The following is a 22,533-nucleotide window of genomic DNA, read 5'->3' as shown; positions in this document are numbered from 1 at the left end:
GAAAGCCAGGACTACGCGTCAACGTCAGCAGAGAGCAGGACAGGGTGAAGGACCAGTAAGGCTGCAGCTCAGATAGCCAGCTCAGGAATCAGCTGTCGTTTTAACATCAAATTCATCTGAGCCCCCAGCACTGTCTTGCATAATAGCAGTGTCTTTAGGGATTAGTCTTATATGACAAAGAAGCCAGTGCCAAGCTGAACTCCCTTCCTTCACTACTTTCAGCAAGACTTAATGTTCCTGCTGTTCGTAAGTCAGAAAACTGAGCAAAAGCTATGATTAAATTGATCACATAGCTTAAGTCCTCACTTTCCTCACTATAATGAACAACTAGCACCGTTTACTGTCTAAAATCCCTGATGGCTCCAATGCACGAGGTATAGAAGTACTGCATCACCAATGATACATTTAGGTTTTTACTTTACTTTTCAAACTTCAAAAACTATTTGAGTCAGTGAAAATTAAACTACTATTTGTACAAATGTTTATTAGGCCTTTTTTATTATTATTTTATAGGTCTTGTAGAAATTTGCCTGATGCATCCCCTTGATGTAGTGAAAACAAGGTAAGATTCTGCTTGAACAGGTTTTGTTGACACTGGAAGATATCCAAATTAGGAGCTGTCAAAAAATAAAATGCTAGAACTTCTCCAAGTAAGATAACTTGTGCCTTTAATGGCATTTATATTTACTTACCCGTATCTACAGCATTTCACAGATGGAATTTGAATAGCATGACATATTTCTGATTAGAGGTCATCTAAAGGTGTTAAATCTGTTTTATGACATGTATTTTTAATGTTGTGACAAAATCATATAACATGAAGAGGGCTATAGTTAAATTTGCTTACTATATGTATCATCTGCAGTAATGCTTTTATGGGAAATACCATATTGCCTCCAAAATAATTTTCACAGATTTTTAAGACATGATAAAAATAATAAAATAAGGTGTTCCATGTTCTTTCTGTAATCTAAGTAACTTCATGCTTTTATTTTTTCTTACCTTTGTCTCAGTCCCTATTTTCTTTTCTGAATATTTGTGCTTATGTGAGTATAAATGATTAAGTGTCCTGGAAAATTTGGTCAAATGAGGTTTTTTTAATGTTGATTATTGAGATGGAAAAAGAATAGTTGTGTTTCTAGTTTCTTGAATATCTTTTTGCTTTTCTATGCTTTTTATCCATTCATAAGTGAGTGTTACCATATGTGAAAAGCAAACCAGAATGCAGAGGCATACCATAAGAAGGAGAAAACTTTTCATGCCATGTGTGTTACGTGCAATGCCAATAATTACCATATACTGCTCCTGGAGCTCTCTCTAGGTCTCAGTCATGTAGGCAGAAAAGCTTCAGTGGGAGATGGATCAGCCCGAAACAAATGGTGAAGACAGCTGTGGTCTCTGGAATATGCTTGAAGCAGTCAATTATGACTTGAGATTCTAGTTCCAGTTAGCCAAGGTGTGAGCTCGTTACGGATGTATTTTTGGCTTCTGTTTAAATCACGTTCTGGGGTTTGCCTAAGTCCTTGAGATACACTTTTCTGCAGCTTGCATTTGGCAGAAGGAGGCCATCTGTCTGTGTGATTGCCCAACACCAGAGGACGGCAATGCAGGCTCCATCCACATTAACTGCTGCTGAGGTGCTGTAGGTACTCCTCGGGGCTTGGAGTTTGCTCAGGCAATTCTTCTGTATGCCTTCGTAATATGGAATGTGTTGATTCATATAGAGGCAGTATACCTGGTAGTTTCAAGGGTCCTCTCTGCCCCTCCAAGTACCACTAAGACCTTGCTATTAAAACAAGATTTACATAAAAAGATTGAAATTAAAGACTCGGAAACAACAGGGTACAAGCAAAACAAATACGAGACCAAATTTAAAAGAAAAAAAATCTGTCTTGCTCTGCTGTCACGTGGTCCTTGTGGGATGTGCTTTAGTGACTTCATTTTGGCAGGTTGTGCTATAACTCACCTATAGGTCTCAGGCTTTTGCTTTTGCCTCTTCCAGTTTTCCTCTTTGTACTAAACCAGGAGTCATGTTCTTCTGTAATATAAACGCAGCATCGGTGATTTACTTCTCATGTCTTTCGTGCCTTTGAGGTTGTCATCCTACACATCCTCGTGCCTCCAGTCTTGGTTGAAAGAACTTAATACATATCCTTAAAATCATTCATGATTTAGGACATGCTACATACCATATATCATAAAAAGCATTAATTGCACATCTGTTCTGATAAACTGGCAATCAACAGATGCACTTTCAGTTTTCTGATAGAAACCACACATACAGTGGACTCTCAGAATACAAGGACAGATTTCCCCATTTCTATTCCAGATTTTACTGGTTTTGTCATACTTTTAGTAGTGAAAATGCTAATCAGATCTGAGATCCAGAAATGGAAAGCATTAATGAGTGTACAGGGATGTTTGTGAAGCTGTATCAATATTAAAAAAAAAACTATAATAAAAATTAGGAACCCTTTAAATGTGAAAGTTGAGTCCACAAGCAGTGGAATTAAAGAAGAAAGCAGGAAAAAATGAAAGAACAGTAGGTGTGCAGGAGAAATCAGTTTATGGATCATGGTGAAACCAAGGGGCTGAATCAAGTAAAAAATCCATTAAGCAAATTTGTTCATTTGAAGAAACTTCAAGTGAAGTTGAGTTAACTCAACTCTTCCGCTGAGTTAGCTGCAACTCTTTGCAGAAGCGGGCGGCACCCAAGTAATAGTTTTTCTGTGTTTTGTTGATGCAGATGTATTCAGAGATATTACACAGATTTTGCAGTAACTTTTCTGCTGATCTTAGCAGATGTTAGTACTTGAAAATACTTAAATTTTGAAAGCCAATGAGAAAACCAAGAATAGAATATCCTTTGATCTCATCCATCATTCCATTCTGTGTTCCTAACATCATGCCACTTCCTTTCGTTTTGTAATAGTCCAAATTTACTATAGCAGATTAATTCTTTGATGGCCTTGGAGAAGTTCAAATGAAACATTGTTTCTAATTCTGAACTTTGGATTTAGAATGTTTTCTAATACATTTTCATTTCCTTTATTCCCTTGTTGCAGTGCCTGTAAGTACTGCAGTGCACTTACTCTTTTCCAACATGGTATTGATAATCTGTCATTTCCTAATCACTTCCAGCTATTACAATTTCGGTGGTTTGTTTGGGGTTTTTTTCCTTATGGTTAGGTGAAAGGATGTATAAAAGCACTGTTTGTTGCTTAATTTTTATGGTGTTTTGAGTTTCCTGCCTTTTTTCTGTAAAGTGTTTGGTGGAAAGAGTCCCATGGTCTTTTCAAATTAGTGGAATCTTATTTGATCTAAGCTAGTATTCTGAAGGAGTTTAGGGAAGATGCCAAAAGCTCACATCTAGTGGACTGGTGGCTTAGCATCTTTGCTTCGTTGATTTTTTTTTTGTGTGTGTGTGTATGTTTTTAATAAAAAATTGGAGAAAAGAAAGTTCCTGTCAGAGATTATTTTGAAACCCTGGAAAATTGTTTGGCTCTTTTGTGACAACATTTTGCAATCTCTTTTCTGTGTTTAGTAATTTCTATTATTCTACAGTAACAATGCTAGACTTGTTTATCTCCTCACATCAGGAGAGGAACAATATATCTATATAAATACTTGTTTATAAACTATAGACAAGCCAAATGCTTAATAGAGTGTTTTTTGCTAAATGTACATTTGAAAATGATTTTATTTTGTTATCTATTGGAACACCAAAGATCATTACTTTAAGAAATTCATGTAAGCGAGCTAGCTAGATGGCGATAACTATGATCCATTGGTTTAGCTCTATGAATCCCACTTATTCTTTGAAATAAAGCTCTTTTCCCAATTACAACATATATTGGTATAGTTTCTGATGAGAGACTATTAAAAATATTGTGCTAAACTTTTAATGTCTCAGTATAACAGAGACTGTTAGCTGTTTTATTTATCAGTTACCCTTATGATGAATTTAGCCATCTGTAGGTTAAATAAGGCACTGAATCTCTGTTCTTGTCCTCCTAAATACAAGTTTTACAGAATTCGGTAAGGGTTTATGTGTGTGCCTAGAGCAGGGAGAGCCGTAGCAAGTAAGAGTTTTCTGGTACAGATACAGTCCAGACATAGAAAGTCTACTTTTTAATTAAGAAACCTAGATGATCTTTCTTTGCTGGAAAGTGAGGAGACAAGTGTCTTAGTCTGGATAAAGAATTGGTTTTGCTTATTTTGGACCCTTTTTTGTGTCTTAAGTGTAATGCAGGCTGTAATGTCATTTTCATCCATCAGACTTACCAACGGATGACAAAAGGGTATGCTAGATCATGATACGCAGGACAAGACATTGTCATATATATTAATTTAAAATTGAAAATAGTAAAGTGCTTTTCCAGCTAGAGTTTATCCTTTGTATCCTAGTGGTATATGTTTTGGCTTAAGCAAATGTACAAAATTCAGAACTTAATAACATTTTATTGTTGGAAAATTAATACTTGTGCAACAGCTCACAGGTGTAGTTGGTGAGTGAAGGGGAGAGAATTACAGGGAGTTGTTTGAAGTCAAGGGAAAACTAATGTTGTTTGAGGGATCAGTCAAGCAAGCCTGACTGACAACTGGAGGATGTTACTCTGGTCTGTCTGATGGCTCCAGGTTATGTTCTGATGTGGTCCTGTAGCCTTGAACAGCTTGGAGTTTCAGAAAAAAAAACTGTTCATTTTTTTAATTTCCCCACTGCTGTGTTGCTGGCATAAAACTGACAATTTTCAGGAGCTTGATAATTTCCGAACTACATGGGCTAACATATGATTTTCCTTGCTGTTACATTTTAACGCCTCAAAAAATGCATGCAACCAAGAGTGATATTGCAAAATTAGAACTATGACTAGAAATAAAATTTTGGCTAATATTTCCTCAGGTTTATAAGTTGATTACCTTTACATGTGCTTTCTCTTTTTCATTGATTATCACCAATATTTATACAGCTGAATTTTAGTGACTCACTGTTCTTGAAAACAAATTTCAAAGTTGCCTGTGCAAGTATTCATACAAACTGTGAAACATATAGAACATATTGAAGTAGAAATAGTCATTTTGGGTGTGACTTGGTATTGTGTAGTTAGGAAATGGAAACCATACTTTGTAACTTTTTTTAACAGTTGTCTACATGACAGAATTTAATAGAAAACACATATGAAGAAATGTATGATTAAGTGCTTTCAAATAATAGAGAAAAAGTTACAAGACATCACCAAAAACTTCCAAATATATAACACATCTGAAAAGATTTGTGTCTGAAAGTCCTGTGAACAGGAGAAATGTTATGTGGATTAGATGAATCATTTACCTACCTCTTTCATTTTGGCAGTGATTTGACATCACTGTATGTTTCGAGACAAACATTTGAAAGAAAGATGGTTTCTCTCATGTCTCACATGCAAAAATTGTGCTCCCGATCTCTGTTGACTTCAGTGGAGATAGATTACTTCATACCACTTGGGGATTAAGGTTTTTTTAATTCCAGGCGATGTATTCGAAGAGTGGTAAATGTTATCATAAGCCGACTACCATCTAAAGGACTTGGAGAAAGTCTAGTTTATTATTTTATCAGGAGAATCATCAGGCTAACTTGTGTCCTAACAAATTAAACGTATATTCAACAGGCAGTGTTTTAATACTTCACTGGTTAATTCAAATAATGACAGTTACAGATTATTTTAAATTTTTTTGCTCTTTATTTAAACAATCTCTTCTATTTTCATACATAATTGTGTCTTCATAACACAGCCTCACATTGGGATGGGTGTGCGATTTGGAAAGCAATGCCTAAGACAGACCCAGGAGGCATTCTTTCAAAAGCATTTACTTCAATTTATCAGGAGAATAAGTTAATAAGTATAGCTTGTTTTCCTGATTAATCTATTCAACCTCCCTGTTTTTTTTTCTTAAAGCTGTTTCTCACCTTTGACAGAATCTGGGGAAGATGTCGTCCGTGTTGCTTCTAGCTTTCGACACAGTTCAGCATTAGATCAGAATCTTATGTGTGATGCAGAATATCAGCATTAAAAAAATGAGGCCAATAATTCACCTTAGAAACTTTGGAGAAAGTGTTCACCTAGTCATGATAGAGATCTTATGGTTCGCCAGTCTTTCTGCAAAAATCTAGACCAACATCATGGATATAAGCCCCAAATTTAGAAAATAATTTGGGATCTAAATCCAGATTTGGACTCTGCATTACAGACCTATTTCTAGTTAGCAACTGTTCTGCTGGTTTGTGTGCGTGTTTATCCATTTTGTTCCTTTGTTCCAATTCTGTCATTTTGGTCTTATTAAAAAAGTTCAGCTTACTACATGTGTTTCCGATCTCATTCCATCTGTTGTTTTGCAAGAGCTACTTCCTTTATATCATTAATTCCTCTTTGATTTCTGGTCTTTTTTGTTTGAGTGAGCAGTAGTGGAGCCTGTTTCTGAAAAACGTTGGTTTAAGGAAGAGTTCATTGTCCTTATACAATGTTACCATTTCCAAATGACCATAGCTCACTTGGTTCACATCAGGCCATGTTAAGTTCATGTTACTTGATGCAAACTGCTCTAGTTAGATTGGTAACAGTTTAAAGCAGAAAATAGTCTTCCTGTCCTGGGAAAATTATCAGGATACCAAACAATTCTGTATTGGAACAGTTGAACTCTCAGAAGACTGTTAGAAAAACAATGAGTTTTGGCCAATGAAACTCTTCATTTAATTAATTTTGAATTTTGGAAGTTTTCACTTCCATTTCTTTTTTTCTTTTCAACTACTTTTAAGTAATTTTGAACTAGAAAAACAGAAGTTTTGGTTTGAAAATGTAGAGAACAACATCCATTGTCATCTAAAAGAAGTGTATAAAAATGTATTGGAACTGATTGTTTCCCGAGAAATGGGTTTTTTTCATTTTGAGGAAAAAAAACCTAGTAAAAATAATCCCTGACCAACTCAACTTAATGTCCTTATTTCAAGCAAATGTCAAGGCTTTTCTCTGGAATTAGTTTTACTTGATTTATCAGTGGCCTTTGGCACAATTGTTCATAGGGTTTGTGTGCATATTGTAGCTTATACTCTGTTTTTGGCATTTGAATTTCAGCATTGAAATGCTTTGAATATTTCCTTGCAGATCCAAGTTTTGTATAATAAGAAGTTATCTCAAGTTTACAATAATTTGGATGTGGATGTGATCCAGGGCTCTGTAATTTGCCCTTTGTTTTCCTTCTACGTACAATCTGTTAGGAATTAATAAGGGCACACGGGCTAATAATTCCTGCTAGATATACTATTCCAATTGAAATCCTTCCCTGAATTAAAGAACAATATTGATGTGCACTGTTAAACAGATGCTCTGATTTGCAGTGCTGGTCAAAGTGATTTCTGTTCCTATGTGCTTTTTTTTTTTAATTCATAGGCATACCATATGTATATTTTATAAAGAGCGTCAAGATCCTTTGGGATAAAAGGAACTGTATAAATGCAGCTTCATCATCTCCTTATGTGATACTGTGTTATTTGTGATCAAACGGCAGAACTGCTTAATAATATCCCTATTTCAAATCAGTGTAGATTTTTGTAAAAACTATAACATATATTGTTTCTTGATCTTAGAATAATCCTATCCCTTCTTTGATAGAAACTGAATTTGTGCATCATCAAATCAGACTGACAGAGATCTCTTTTCTCAAGCTTTTCCTTAATTTCGATTAAGCATTCTGCCATTTACTCTGTTTTTTTAATGAAGAGTAGGTGCTTTTTTAAACAAGTGAAATACCATAAAATAATAATTTCCATTTGACAGCATGGCATGATGATACCGTGCTTTGGGTTACATGATATCTGTGCCGTTTCACTGGCCGTACCAAGACTACCCTCAGTTTCTTGAGTCACTCGTGAGCTGTAACAACCTGGAATTTCTAACACCCGCCAAATAAGCCATGTCTACCTTCAGCATGCTCAAGATAGAACAATAATCTCTATTTCCCTTTTAAAGGATCCTTTCCTTGTTTCTGAGGTTGTTAGGTGAATAAAATGAAATAAATGAAAACTCCAGATGCATAATTAGCTGTCTACATACTACAGGGGTGCAGCTGTCCAGTCCCTTACACTAGAAGGAAGAGAAATGGCTCTATGTGCAGGAAGCAAGTGTTGAGACCATCATAGGAGAACTGAGGAGAGAGGCAGTAGTAGATGAGGGGATGAGCTTTTCAGGAGAGGAAGCAAGTGGACAGTCTCCCTCAGAGAGCAAAAGAGAAAGAATGCCTGAGCAAGAACGAGGACTGACGAGAGGGGATGTGGTAATGGGTTTCTTGCATATTTTCTTCTCAGTCCAGTAGATGCAGAAGGTGTGTTTTGGGTTTCTGGAAGGAAGCTGGATCAAAGCTCACTTGGGAGTGGCCTTAGTCCTCTTCAAAATGTTGTATATAATTTTGTTTGAGATTTTTGTTTTGGTGCATCTTTCCATATGTCCTTTTACATACCCCAAGCACAGCTCTGTCTAGTAGAACCCTTACAGATGATTCCTTGTGCAGTTGATCTGAGGAATAAATGGAAATCATGCTAAAAGACGTATTGAATATTATCCGTCTTACTAGTGACAATCCTTTTGACTATGGACATTTGCAAAACGTAAACATGCATTTGTTCTCTTAACAATTTTATGCTTGTTATTTTGCTTTTCCTCCAGTTTGGACAATGGGCTAAAATAGTTCATTTCAGGTCCCTTTAATTTACATTTTGCTTTCGTTCTAATGGCATAGCACAATATTCTTTCTGTGTTTGGATTTCCAGTACTTACAAAGTTCATGTAAACATTTCCTGGCAACTACATGGGCAGAACTTGTAATATAACAAGAGCCTGAGGGTTTCCCTTCTATTATCTGCATCTATATATTTACATGTTTTAAAAATAACTGTACACAGACATACTTGGTTGTACTGGTACAGCATCTTCCTTGGTAGAGAAAGTGAAGTTTCTTCATGTTTAAGTTCTCTAGCCCTGGAAAAACCTGCAGTTGATTAGCTGTGTCCTCATGATGCAGTTGCAAGAGGGTGGTGTGGACTGCATTTTATGATTTCATGGGCTGCACATTGTGCGCTCGCAGTTTAAATCCAAGAAAGCTCTGAATTTTTTTCCTTCCTTTTGTTTTTATCTTAATTTTATGAAAATATTTCCTTTCATAATATGAGGCTACAAATAATCCTCTTCTAGACAGAATAGGCAAATGTGACAAAAGAGCTCCAAAACTGTAATTATGGGGAAGAACCATGCCATGGGTTACAGATATGACAGAATAATTCTTTTTTCATTGCACTGCCTGATGGGGAAAGGAAGAAAAGGGAGAGAACCTTGGACTAAATGCCCTCTAAAATATGCTCATTGTCCTGTTGGCTGCTGCTCTAGTTAGAAACTACCAAAGAAATAAGAGACAGTATAGAAACACTTAGATTCTCTTTGTAGTATCTCAAGATTTCTACAGATAATCAGGACGTTTACATGAGTCAGAAACCATGACCAAATCTTCATGACAAAAATGGAATTGTTTGAAACATTTTGGGTATGTGGGTCAGCTGACAGATCTGGAAAAACATAGCCATATTTGTACAGAAAATACCCCATAGTGTTATAGTGTGTGTTACGGTTTGTATTAAACACAATAGATGTGTTTAATTATTTTATTTGTTTAGATTCCCACAGCTTCAGGATATACCATTGTATTGCTGTCAAAAAAAAAAGGAATTACTATAACTTATGGTAATGTACCTTTTTTGAGTTATGTAAATTGCCTCAGTACCCCTTATACTCTAATAGTGAGAAAGAAATAACGTTGAGTCTTAGTGCTCAGTGTAGCGTGGACTATCCTGTACATCATTTATGAAACCAATTTATTTATTTTGGACATGGGAGATCTATTCGCCTATTCATCTGCTAGTTCATGGCAATGAGGAATGGTACCAGAACTGCTAGCATTTTATCCAAGGCTGTACTGGAGGCAGTTTAGACCACTTCAGTAGAACCACCCTTTAAAATCACAGCCAGTTCCCAAATGAGGTGTTACAGCCTGTGTCCATCATGTCCTGCCTCCTACAACTGCTGTACCAGCACTCAGAAATCCCCGTCCTGGTGCTGAGTTCAGCAGCCTCTCCTCTCCGCTCCTCTTCTCAATCCCTGCCTCTGTTAGCTGCTTGGCCCCAAACCACAGCTTTTGTCCAGCCTATTTTAAAGTGTGCCAGGTGACAAGCTCCCTCTAGTTCCCTTGGGAGGCTCCTGCATAGCCTACTGCTTCTCACAGCCAAGAAGTATTTTCTAATGTTCCAATATTTCCATTATGCAGTTTCATCCCTAACAACTACCTACACCCCCTTTACTGTACATTGTTCCCCTTTCCCTTTGTTTATTCCCTTTAGACACAGTAGATGCATGGCATGCCCCCATTTTCTTTTTCCCAAGCCTAAATTAGTGAGAGATAATCAAAAAAGCTCTTTAAATAATCCTTTCTTTGTATCAATCCTGTATTTAAAATATAATGAGTCAAGTGAAACCATGAGGGATAGAGTGGAATGAGAGCAAGAACGGAAAGCAGAAAGTGGAGGGCTAGGAGGTGAGAAAGTACATGGGATTCTATTTACAAGAAAAATATGTGCTGAAAATAAGTATTTAAGATGGGAATTGGGGAGTGGAAATGAACAGATGTTAGCACAGTTACAAAAGTAGTCTGGAGACAAAGAAATGGGATAGTTTTAAAAATGTATGCATTTTAAAGTAATATTTTAAATAAGGATTAAGCAGCTGGAAAAGGTTACATAGGCTATGAGCTGGAGACATCTATGGTGTACATAACATGTTTTTAAAACAATCTAACAAAGCAGCTGGGTGAGTTATTAACAGATGTTAATGATTTGTCAGTGGTATAAAACATTAATATCACATTCAGGGGTAGACCACTGTCATGCCTGATTTCTAACCATGGATGGAACATGCCTAAACTAAAACAAGCAAGGAACCACTTTGTTTAAAAAAAAAAAAAAAAAACAACCACCACCAAAAAAATAAAAAACTATGTTTACTTTTATTAGTATTTGGTCATGTAGTAAAATGAGTGGGAGATAGTTTAAGTATGGAAAATCACTATTTAACATCTTTATTTACAGTAAACGGAAAAGAAATTTTCTACCTTTCTACATTTTCTACATTTCTTTTTTTTCTTACTTGTATTTGAGCTAGCCTTTAGAAGCTATGGATACAAGAGAATAATGCTGTATATGTTGGAAGCACAATGTAACTGTAGCAATGCCAATAATTCTCTCAGAGAAGCTGGCCACTAATACTGCATTTAAGTATGTCCCTAAAATAACTGCATTAGGCCAGTAAGTGCCAAGTAAATCTATAAATAAATAAAAAGAGAGATAATATCTTTATGAACTATGCTTTTCATATGTTTTTATGAGCAGATGCATCAGTGTGTATTCTAGGTCTAGAGGGGGTTTTGAGAAACAAGAGTCTTCATGTTGAGTAGGATGCAAGTAAAATACCATGTCCAAAATAATCTTGGCACAATAGAGCTGTCTTTTGAATTTATTTCTCAAGAGAGTAAAAAAAAACCCAAAAACCTAAGGAAATATTTGCAAGATTTTAGCTGCTGCAATGTTGTAGTAAGCTGATGACTCCCTGGTGAGAAGGCAGCGGGTTAGATTGTGCTTTTACAAACCAAGTTGAGCCAGGGCAGAGCTCAGCGGCACCAGATGAAGAGCAGCACACAGAAGGGATTGTGCCTCAGAGGTGCGGTGACCTCCCTGGTTTTCCCTTATCCCAGTAGTGGATTGTTGATCCATAGCATAGATTATTGATTGTTGATCGTTGATCAACAATAGATTGTTGATCCACTAACTTCTCATAACTACAAAAGTACTGCCATTCCTTATACCTTTTTATCCATTTCCCTAAATCTGGAGCAGGGGCAAAATAGTACCTGAGTATCCCCTGTGTAGTGGCTGCCATATACATGTTTGCAGCAGAGTGGTTAGGCAGTGCTGCAAGTGCCTGTAGGTACATGATGTAGTTCAGGGTCTGTAACAGAGAGAAGGGAGATACGCTTTTGAGTGCTACATGTGATACTATCCATCTAGCATCTGCCCAGATGTAGCAACTTAGATCAAGATGGTTTCTCCCAGGAGGTGCGTTGGATACTTCTTTCTTTAGCACATTAGTGAGCTGAATCAACTCAGCGCAAGAATCAGACAAGTGTCAGAGACTGTTCAAGGGCGGAAGGAGGACAAGACAAATGGGAATTGGGTTGGGAAAAGTGCCTGTAGACAGCAGCAGGTTTTTAGATTATTCTGCTGTCTCATGATACTTTTCCCTGAGTGAGTCGTCTATAAACTGGAAGGGTCAAATTAAATAGTTCTGAGATTGCTAAACTGGAATACAAATTAGGAAAGGAAAAGCAAAAAGGAAAAAGCTTTTTTGACTTTTTTTGTATCTTAGAAAGAAGTGAATGAAGGCATATTTCATTTGGAAATGTGATTCCACAACATTTTGAACTTAATTCTTTTGGAATTACATTTGTTCCCTTGACACTTGCACTGCCATACAGTGGCAGTTTAGGGAGCTGGCACAGTGGAAAACTGATCAATTAATCATTTTCTGGTTGGGTTTCTTTTTGACCAGCTTGGTTTCCTGAACTGGTTCCTCACACAATTTGTCCTGTAACAGGCAACACCAGGACAAAGAAGGGGGCAACCCAGATGGGTCATCAGTGGCAACCACCAGACTGTATGCTAAAGGTATGCATGAAAGGCATGTGTATACACTGTCATTAGAGTGGAGTGTGATGTTACATTTAATCTGGTGAAAGGGTGGTCTGACACTAAAAGAGTGAGTCCTGCTCCTGGTTCCTTGCCACCCAACTCCTTTCTCTAGTGTATGTGGTATGGTCGCACCATTTTCCTTATGACAGATCTAGCAACTGCAAAACTGCAGGGAAAATTGATTCAGCTTGATGATATATCAGAAAATTAAGCTAATAAAAAGTATTTGTTTACTAGTGGCTGCAAACTGTTAGATCAGCTCTGTTGTAATGCAAAACTGCATCCTAATCAAAAATGTATACATATTTATTTACTATGTCTCTAAGTTAAACATGAACTTTTATTTCCATGATTGCCATTTTTTCTATCTCATCGATAGAACATACTTCATAGTGTTATATCTTCTCTTAGAATATGAAGTCCAGTTAGTATGGACAAAAGTGTTCCTCTGAAGGCATGAGTTCCACCACAGGGGGAATAAAAATAATGCAAGAATGTTAGGTAGGTAAAAGACTTTCCTAATTTAGCCATTGAAAGGTGAATTTTTAAATGCAATGCATCTTTTTCCTTTTCATATTTCTTCTTTGTCTTAATAAATTGTTTTATTACCTGAACAATTTGACATATCTAAGAAGTGAAACAGCTTACAGATCCATTGTTATACAGATGATGCATTGTAGCAGTGTGTGGCATATGTCTCAGGAAATTTAGGAATATACTGAAATTTAGTTTTCAATCTCATGAGACAGGAAATTCCAATTTTGCAGTCCATTGTTGCTAAGAGGACAAGATGCTTATCTCCCTCATGTCAGCAACACTCCTTCTTACACAAGCTGTAGACCTTGTTGTAGTTTCCCATGGGCCTATACAACATATCATCCTAGGAGAAGACTAATTGGTACAGCTTCTGATGAATTTGTGAATTGAATCATCTTTTTAGAAGGGTTCAGTGGACATCAGAACTATCACAGAGAAAGGAGCAGGACCGCACAGTGAAAAAGGAGTAGGAATGGAGGAGAAGGAACTGAGGGTGAAACCTCCCTGTTTTGTTTTAGGTGAACTCTTACATCAGTTCAATTGATCGTGGAGCAGCTTAAGTCAGAGGCATCAAACCATTTAAATCATGGGTAAATTAATTCCTGTTCTTCAGAGTACTCATTTATTAGCTCTGCAATACTTAATTCATGTGTCTAAATACTTTGCCAAATTTGAATGAATAAAGGGTTCCTAAAGTTGCCTGTTAATAAAATTGCACAATATTGCAAAAGTTGCTTGTTGTTATTACCATGACAAATGATTGCACATTACAAAAAGCTGTTGACTTTTCTGTGAAACATGTAATTAGGGTTGAGATTTCATATTACAGCTTCAGCAGATAAAATAGTTCATGGCTACTAAAAGGAGCCTCACACTCCCTCATGCTGGCCCTGCATTCAGCAGATTCAGCTCTCTCTCTAACTTGGCCAAAAACTAATTCAACACCAAGAACAACATTTAAAAAAAAAAAGAAAAAAAGAACAAACTGTCCAGCAAAGAGTAAGTGTAGTTGGAGAGGGAGGAATACGGAAGGAAGTAACTGAGACCTCTCTCTCCAGGCAGTGGTGTGAGTTTTTCAGTCAGTTCTGCTGAGCAGCATGAGAAAAATGGAACATGAAGTGTTCTGCCCTAGCTAGGAGGTAAACCTGGATATACAAGTAAGTTTGGAGCCATACATAAAACTTGTTCCCATAGTTAGATGCTGTCAGATAGGAGAGAGCAAGGACATACTTAACAAGAAGCTTGAGCTCCAGAATCATGGAACCTGGAAATACAGAGGATATTTACTTGTCATCTTGCCATACATATACTGGCCTAATGATCCTCTATTGACCATTGGCAAGGACTAGATATTAGCATGGATGGCCTTCTGATCTTTTGTCTTCTTATACATAATATTAGGACAAAAATAACTGAGTCTAAATTCTTCTGAATATATTTAAGACCAGGAATTAGGATTTAGGTATCTCAACAAGGTTGTGGAGCACCCTTGTGGGTAGGTGCTGTGGAAGCAAAAAGCCTCCTATCTTTACAGTAGAGCTCAGTCACTTTCTCGGGTCAAGTGACTTATGAAGGCATGTATGACATAGTTGCCTGTGATAATGGGCTGAATTCACTGACTCAGCCAGCCCCTTTCAGTCCACTATTTGATTTGCATGACAAATCATCAGAAAAGTAATAAAAGAATGATGATGAGTGTATCATGCTTACATGCATTCTGAGTAACATGAAAAGCATCTCATCCATTAGAAACAACATAATCCCAGAGAAAATCACTCCTGTGGAACAAGGTTGATAGTATCAGATCTCTTCAGCTGGCTCTGCTACAGAAGCTACTGTACATGATATATTTCCCTGATTAGCCAAACGATGTTTTGAGATCAATTAGATGCATTAATGATGCCATTTCTACTTACTCACTTTGCAGCCTTTGTAGAAATGTATACAGCAGAAGTATTTAGAGCTGTTGAAAAGGAAGGGCAAAGTCTTATTCTTCTCTTTTTATGCTATTCTGACAGCTCAAGGGACCTTGAGGGAGATTTTGGCACTGGAAAATTTTCTTAATGGAACAGAAACCCTTAGGTGGTAGGTGGTATAGAGGTGGATTAATGACTCTGCTTCACCTGTTCCTCACAAACTCTTATATGGGAATAGGTAATTCTGGAAAGAAGTCAATGGTCAGAATGCCTTTTATTCTCCAGCTTTTTGTGGCTGCCAGGACAGACCCTTGTGACTAATAGGAATTCAGCATCAATTCGAACAACTCCCAGAGTCGTGTTATGTGTGCCGGGGCTACAACAGTTCCACTATTCTTGGCTAGCCCGAGTGCAGTAGAACTACACAAAACAGCTTGGAAAAGCTTGGCCCACAGTCCTTTCTCCCACTTAATCACATTGCTTAAGGATAATGTAAACTTCAATCTTGGGTGACAAATCATAAAACTGGCACATCACAAGGCCAATTCACAGGTGCTCTTGGAAGACATAATTTGTGCAGTTGCACCAAATTTCAACTCAAGTGAATAAATAGCCAGAAGCCTTTGGAAAGAGGTTATTTTGCTATCTGCAGACAAATTAGCTTCTAAACAGACAGCTTTCTGGAAATACTGGTGTTTGAAAGCTTCCGTATTTGAAAATAGACCAGGATTTTTATCGAGAGCATAATAAAACTCAGAATAAACAGAAATTTGGTCAGCTAAAGTTTTGATGAGTCATATCAGAAAGCAGAGACAAATATGTTAGAAGAAAACATCTTTTGGAGATAGTAATTAGAATTTTCGGTAAACTTTTAAGATTTCAAAACGATGGAGTTCCTGCTTTGGAAGCTAGTGTGAAACTGCAGAAGTGATACGATGCTGAATGCTCCTTGTACATCATACATTCTGAACGCTGTGCAAGCAGTCTTTGCAGCAGTCCTGAGAACACTATAAAGGCTTTAATCCTTATTGAACAGAAAAAAGAGAGGAAGAAAACTGAAACAACTTCCCTTAGTAGCAGAGCAAGGACTGAAATTCTCTCAGCCTCACACCTTCGTCAGAGAAGGTCTCCTGAAGCATACTAGGGTTACCAAGGGTGTCCTGAAGAACAGCCCTAGCTGTCCCCTGCATCCTTCTGCCAGAAGTTACTGCCCCAGTAGCAGAATTGTACCAGAAGTGAAAATGTGGTGGCTCTTCATGTACTACAGCTTACAGACCATCAAACTTATTTGACATTACTTCCATTAAAGCTAATGCTGTGAGCAAAAATACCTGAGGGACAGTTCATTTTGTTCCTTCAGCTACAAAGTGGTAACCTGGGGCAAGGTGTAGGGACTAGTGGGTGAAAGTAATATACCCTTGATTACAATGTTGTTAAATCCATTCCACAAAGTCCTGTAGCTCAGAATAACCGGTTACATACACCCAATATTGGTGGATAATTTGGCATGACAACATGAGATTTTTTTGAAATTCAGGGTGATATATGTCTGTGACTTTAAGTAGATGAGAAAATGTGAAATATTTTTCAAGGACAGTCTAATTTTACCTTTCACTAGGGCACTGCCACAGGACTGTGCAGCACCATTCATACTCCACTGAGCATTGAAATAGGGCTGGAGTATTTTAGATGCTCTGCTCTGACCATCTGCATAGGCTTGAGTTCATGACACGGAATGTTTAAGCCAGGTTTTGTTAGAAATTCAGTTTTGATAAATGTAAACTTTTGTATTTGTTGGAATTTTCCTCTAAGTTGAGAAATGTTTTTCAAAGTGAAATTTTCCCGTAGCAATCCCCTTTATCAAGCTAGAATTTTTGTTTGACTTCGCTGTAAATGCACCATCGATGTATTAGTGATCTCTATGAAAAGGATCTATAGAAACTGTTCGAAGGCGTATTATCTTGTTCTGTTTCTCAGGTATGGTCCATAATGTGGCTTAGTTCCCACTCAGAAACTTCTGACGTAAGTTAGGCACAGATGTCTAAGCTGGAGGGATCAAATTTGAAGAATGTTTCATTGATGTGCAAGTTGTATAGTGTCTGGGCACATAATCAAAGGCAAAGTTTTGAATAAATAATTTCACTGTGGTTATATTTCTTTTACCTGCAATACTCACTTTACAATATGGGCCTATACATCTAAAATTGCTGGGCTATCTATAGAAGAAATATATTATGTGCTTAATAATTAACCTCCTCCCATAAAATTGGGAGGAGGTTAATTTAGACACTGATTTTTTTCTGTCAGTGTCTTTTGTAATTCTGTGTTTTGTAGTATTATAATCTTTATTTTCAATAGTTTTCCCTTCTACACCAGTGTATTTTAGTACTTTTCTTGTATGCTAAGCAAGTCAAGTACAAGTACTTAGGAGCAGAGAATTTAATTGCGCTTTCTGTTATTATAAATACTTCTGTAATGCAAAAGAATTGCATTGACATTTTAATATGCTGTCACTTTAAGATACTACATGAAGTGTGAACAGAGCACAGGCACTTTTAACAGGTGTCTCTAATTGTTAGTTTGTTTCTTAGAAATAGCCATAATGTAAAATTTGGTGAAACATGTAGATCCAAGGTGTTTGGATCCTCGAACATGCTAACCAGGTTTCCCTTTGGCTGCTGGTAAAAACAAATTGGGGTGTGTAATTGATTTTTTTGTAAGTAAAGCTTTTATGTTTGCTTTGAGTTCAAACTCCATCTTTTTCTTGTTATTTTTTTGTCCCTTAGGAGGGATTGCAACATGGGCTTTTAGAAAAAAAGAGTTCAGAGTATTCGTTTATTTTAGCAAATAGGATGTTTCTATTACTTTTGGATTTTGCCAGTCTGTAACTGCAGAAATAATCGTGAAAAGGGTGAAAGCCAGATCAATTACATTTTTAAGAAGTGTATTTTCATTAAATGTTCCAAGTGCCTGTTATGTTCAAAGGGAGGTCAAGATTGTCTTGTTCACAGAATATTTGAAAAGCCCCTTAAAAGAAACAGATCCGTCCAGAAAAATGTCTGGATTTTTGGATGAAGTGTGCTTACTTTAAAAAATGGCGAAAAGAGATCATCAACATGCATACGGTCTTTTTAGATTTTCAGTGGGATTACTACTAGTTCCAGAAGTTGATACAAAAGTATCTTTAAACAGAAGACCAGAATACAAACCTGGTAACAAAAGTTAATACTGAATTTTGAAAAGATAAAAAAGCAACCGGTTTTGTTACATAGCAAATGAATTATGAGCATGCGTCTTCTACCAAGTTTACTTAGTTAACAAGATTTTATTATAAACAGTTATTCTTTTCCAATTTGGCAGAAAGATGAACTATGTAAGTTCTTCAAAGTTATATACTTAAGATTTAGTGAACATTTCAAGATCAAATGTTTCACTAATTTTGCAAATACATTTAGATTGATTGCAGAAAATTATGGAAGTCTATTTATTAGTTAAGCTGTAGTTAAAGTAAAGGAATTCTGATCAATTTGCTAAGAATTGCCTCCAGCTGTGCTGGTTTCCGTCATGTAGTTAAACAGAAGCTCACCGTAGTTTGATCTATTTGTCCTCATTTTCCTGGTCACTGAAGTAAAGTATGATGGGCTCAGCAGCAGTCATGTGTTCCTTGAGTGTTCAGGTGCTAATCCAGAGAGTCAATGAAAAACTTCAAAGCCATTGGGGAAATATATATATTTTTAATATATTTCTGAAATTAATATAAATTAATATGTGCATCAATGATACATTTTAATATCTGTGAAGAAGCCATGTAATAAATTCTTAATTTCAAGATAGAATTGACAGAGTAAACTCTGATCTGGAATAGACAATAACCTCATCATCATAGCACAAATCTAAGAAGTGAGAGAACCAGTTCAAATTCCTCCTTTCCTGAATCGGAAGTCAGACTTGGACTTGACCTTCCCAAAACCTGCACAGGTGCCTTGACCTCTGAGTCTCTATGGCGTGATTCTTTATTCAAACCTCAGTAACTGCTCTAGGCAAGACTAAAAACATGAACTCTGGTTAAGACATTCCTCCAGCATGTTCACTTGCGCACATGGTTCAACACTAGACTGTGTTGTAACAAAGCAAGAACTTCAATGTGTCTCTGCCAGATCCTATTGCAAGTGCTGTAGCTACTAATTATCCTGCCTCTCATTTCTCCAACAACTACAACTCTCCTTAATCAAAATAACAAGATGGAAGGTCACATTTTTGCTCCTCACAGAAATAAATAAAAAAAAAAACCCAACCCAAAAACCAAAAAACATTTCTGTGTCAAATGGATCCATTCTTAAAATGACTGCCATATGTACATCTATGCTGCGGGTGCAGAATCATGCACACTCAAGATGCAGAATATTTTTATGTCTTAGTGCTGCCCATGATGTATTCCTGCACCTCCCCTCTGTATGGCACGTATGTAATATGCCCAAGTGCCAGAAGTTGAGCTGGCACTTCAGCTGTTGCCCTCAAGAGCGTCATTTCAAACTAGTATTACTCTTGAGGTTTTTTGCTGGATCTCATTTCAGTTGAACTGTAAGAAAAAAAATTCTGAATCAAGTCTTACTCTTTCAAAAGATACATTGCTCCTTGGGTGCTGAATCTGGCCAGGTGACCACAGACATTGACTATAGTATATGTTTGTTTCAGCGTCACCTCTAGTCCCTTCAAACAGGAAGAGTCCCATTCTTCACACCATTTCATATCCCTGTTTATTTCTTGACAAGTGTGAAAAGAATCTCCTTCCATACTTTTTCTGTTCAAATCTTCACTGTCCCATCTGAGGATCAAGAACTTTTGCATGAATTTATGTAATACATCGATACTGCCCTGGAGGTCCTTTCACCTCTTGTGGTAGATTCTCAAGCCTAAGTCTGACGTGCTTTCATAGTGCTCAGGTCATGTATCGGTTTTGGCTGGGATAGAGTTGATTTTCTTCACAGTAGCTAGTATGGGACTGTGTTTTGGATTTGTGCTGAAAACAGTGTTGATAACACAGGGATGTTTTCATTATTGCTGAGCAGTGCTGACACAGAGTCAAGGCCTTTTCTGCCTCTCACCCCACCCCACCAGCGAGTAGGCTGGGGGTGCACAAGGAGCTGGGAGGGGACACAGCCGGGACAGCTGACCCCAACTGACCAAGGGGTTATTCCATAGCATATGTCATCATGCTCAGCATATAAAAGCTAGGGGGAGAAGAAGGAAGGGGGGGCATTTGGAGTGATGGCGTTTGTCTTCCCAAGTGACCGTACGTGTGGTGGAGCCCTGCTTTCCTGGAGATGGCTGAACACCTGCCTGCCCATGGGAAGTAGCGAATGAATTCCTTGTTTTGCTTTGCCTGCGTGCGTGGCTTTTGCTTTGCCTGTTAAACTGTCTTTACCTCAACCCACGAGTTTTCTCACTTTTACGCTTCTGATTCTCTCCCCCATCCCACCGGCAGGGAGTGAGCGAGCAGCTGGGTGGGGCTTAGTTGCTGGCTGGGGTTAAACCATGACAGGTCAGCAGCTCCATGTGGGTTTTAGCTTGGAGTACCTCACGGTCATCAATGATCAGTGTTTATCCTAACAACAACATTTTTCCTTTTCTTAGATCATAGTGAAAAACATCATGATTAAGAGCAGCAAGGAATCCATCTGCCTTACCAGACTACATGTTAGACTTGCATACAGTGTTCAACTCCTGCATTAATAGAGATTCTTCCCTGGTGCTTTGGGGTTATTTCTGGAACCATAAGAACAGACAAGTATCTATCAGTAGTGAAAGTCTTCTAAATGTTGTATCTTCTTATCATCCATGTGTAGAGCTGGGTATTCTGTATTTTCCTTCCCACTACAAAGCATGTGCTTTTGATAGAGATGCAGAAAATATTGTACTCAGAGAATGTGTCCAATATATTTTACATAAGGAACATAAAATCAAAGTAATGACAAAAACAACATGGAGGTAACAATTGACATTTTTAAAATATGTTAATCATAGAGTTTTGGAAAAGTTTGAATATGGGTAATTCATTTTATTCCTTTTTCCTGTAGTCTTTCTGCAAGTGCAGCTATATGTGCTATTGGTCACTTTTCACAATAGTTTTAGACAGGTTAGTGTTTTAATAAACAATCAGTGGTCATAAATTCCAACTGCTCAATATATTTCCTGTGATATGTTTTAAACTAAGGTCTGCTATTTCTGATCTTTACCCCTGACATTGTTGCTGGACATATCTTTAGTATGGTTTCAGTTGTTGTTAATAAGGTTTTATTCTGTGATAAATTACTAGATAAATGTACTACAAGAGGATCATTCTTTTCTTCCTTCCCTCATTTTTGTGAAACATTGCTGGTTAGCTTTATGGAGGAAACACTGAAAGAGTTTAAACTTTCAAGGATTAAAGATGACTTAAAGAGCTCAGATCAGCTGTGCTGAAAAGGCATGTGCATGGCAGTTTGGGGTAAATGCCCGTTCTGGGATGAATTTTTACTTTTGTGATTAAGATAAAAATACCTATTTTCTGAATCACTCTTCCTTGTACAGCTAGCTAAACTTAACTAAAACCGGAAGAGTAAGCATCTTAAAACCAAATCAACATTGGTGTCTAATTCTGTTGCATTTTTCAGCAAGCATTTTGTTATTTTATCTTTTCTTTCCACAATCTTTTAGATTATTGGCAAGTCCAGTGGTTATATATCAAACCTATGTTTTTATTGTAACTGCCTGTTCACGTACATGTTTGTGGGCGCTCAAACCACTGAGGTGCTGAGTCTGCCATCTCTGAACTTCCTCCTATGCCTTGCCCCTATCCTAGACCTTCTGCCCCTTTCCTTGTCATCCTGCAGAGTCTGGATTACATCACATATCCAAAGAGCACAACCTACCCCAGGCATTGCAGTCTTGTGGAGAAAGAGAGCAGACCAAAGTGGACTACCTATCCAAATTTCACCATTGCTGCTCTTGTGGTGACCTCCACAAAATACTGGGACACCTGCAGCGATGCCGTGCCCTGAGGATATGATTGTGGGAGTCTGGGGACACTTGGTAATAGTTTGCTGGCAAGTTTAAGTGACCTGCTCTCTCCTATGAGAAGTAGGTTGTATTTTCATGTGAAATATCTCTGTTATTTATCAAAACCCAAACAGCCACCGAAGAAAACAGACCGTTGACAAATGTGTGCCCCTTCTTTAAGGGCACTTGCTAGAGCCTTGGCAGGATATCAAAGGTAGACAGCTC

General features: G+C 37.4%; 1 protein-coding gene across 1 annotated transcript in view; it reads left to right on the top strand.

The window, feature by feature from the left end:
• Positions 1-518: 518 nt before the first annotated feature.
• The window catches only part of SLC25A21 (solute carrier family 25 (mitochondrial oxoadipate carrier), member 21), a 115,219-nt gene continuing 93,204 nt past the window's right edge, over positions 519-22,533 (top strand). Inside the window, exon 1 of the mRNA XM_009319374.1 lies at positions 519-562. Coding sequence (XP_009317649.1) covers positions 534-562 — 29 coding nt within the window. The 5' untranslated portion in view covers positions 519-533. The remainder of the gene's footprint in view (positions 563-22,533) is intronic.

The sequence above is a fragment of the Pygoscelis adeliae genome, unplaced genomic scaffold, assembly GCF_000699105.1.
Source record: "Pygoscelis adeliae isolate BGI_AS28 unplaced genomic scaffold, ASM69910v1 Scaffold71, whole genome shotgun sequence".
Classification (NCBI taxonomy): domain Eukaryota; kingdom Metazoa; phylum Chordata; class Aves; order Sphenisciformes; family Spheniscidae; genus Pygoscelis; species Pygoscelis adeliae.
The sequence above is the reverse complement of the archived record's forward strand: the minus strand, read 5'-3'. Positions and strand labels throughout refer to the sequence as shown.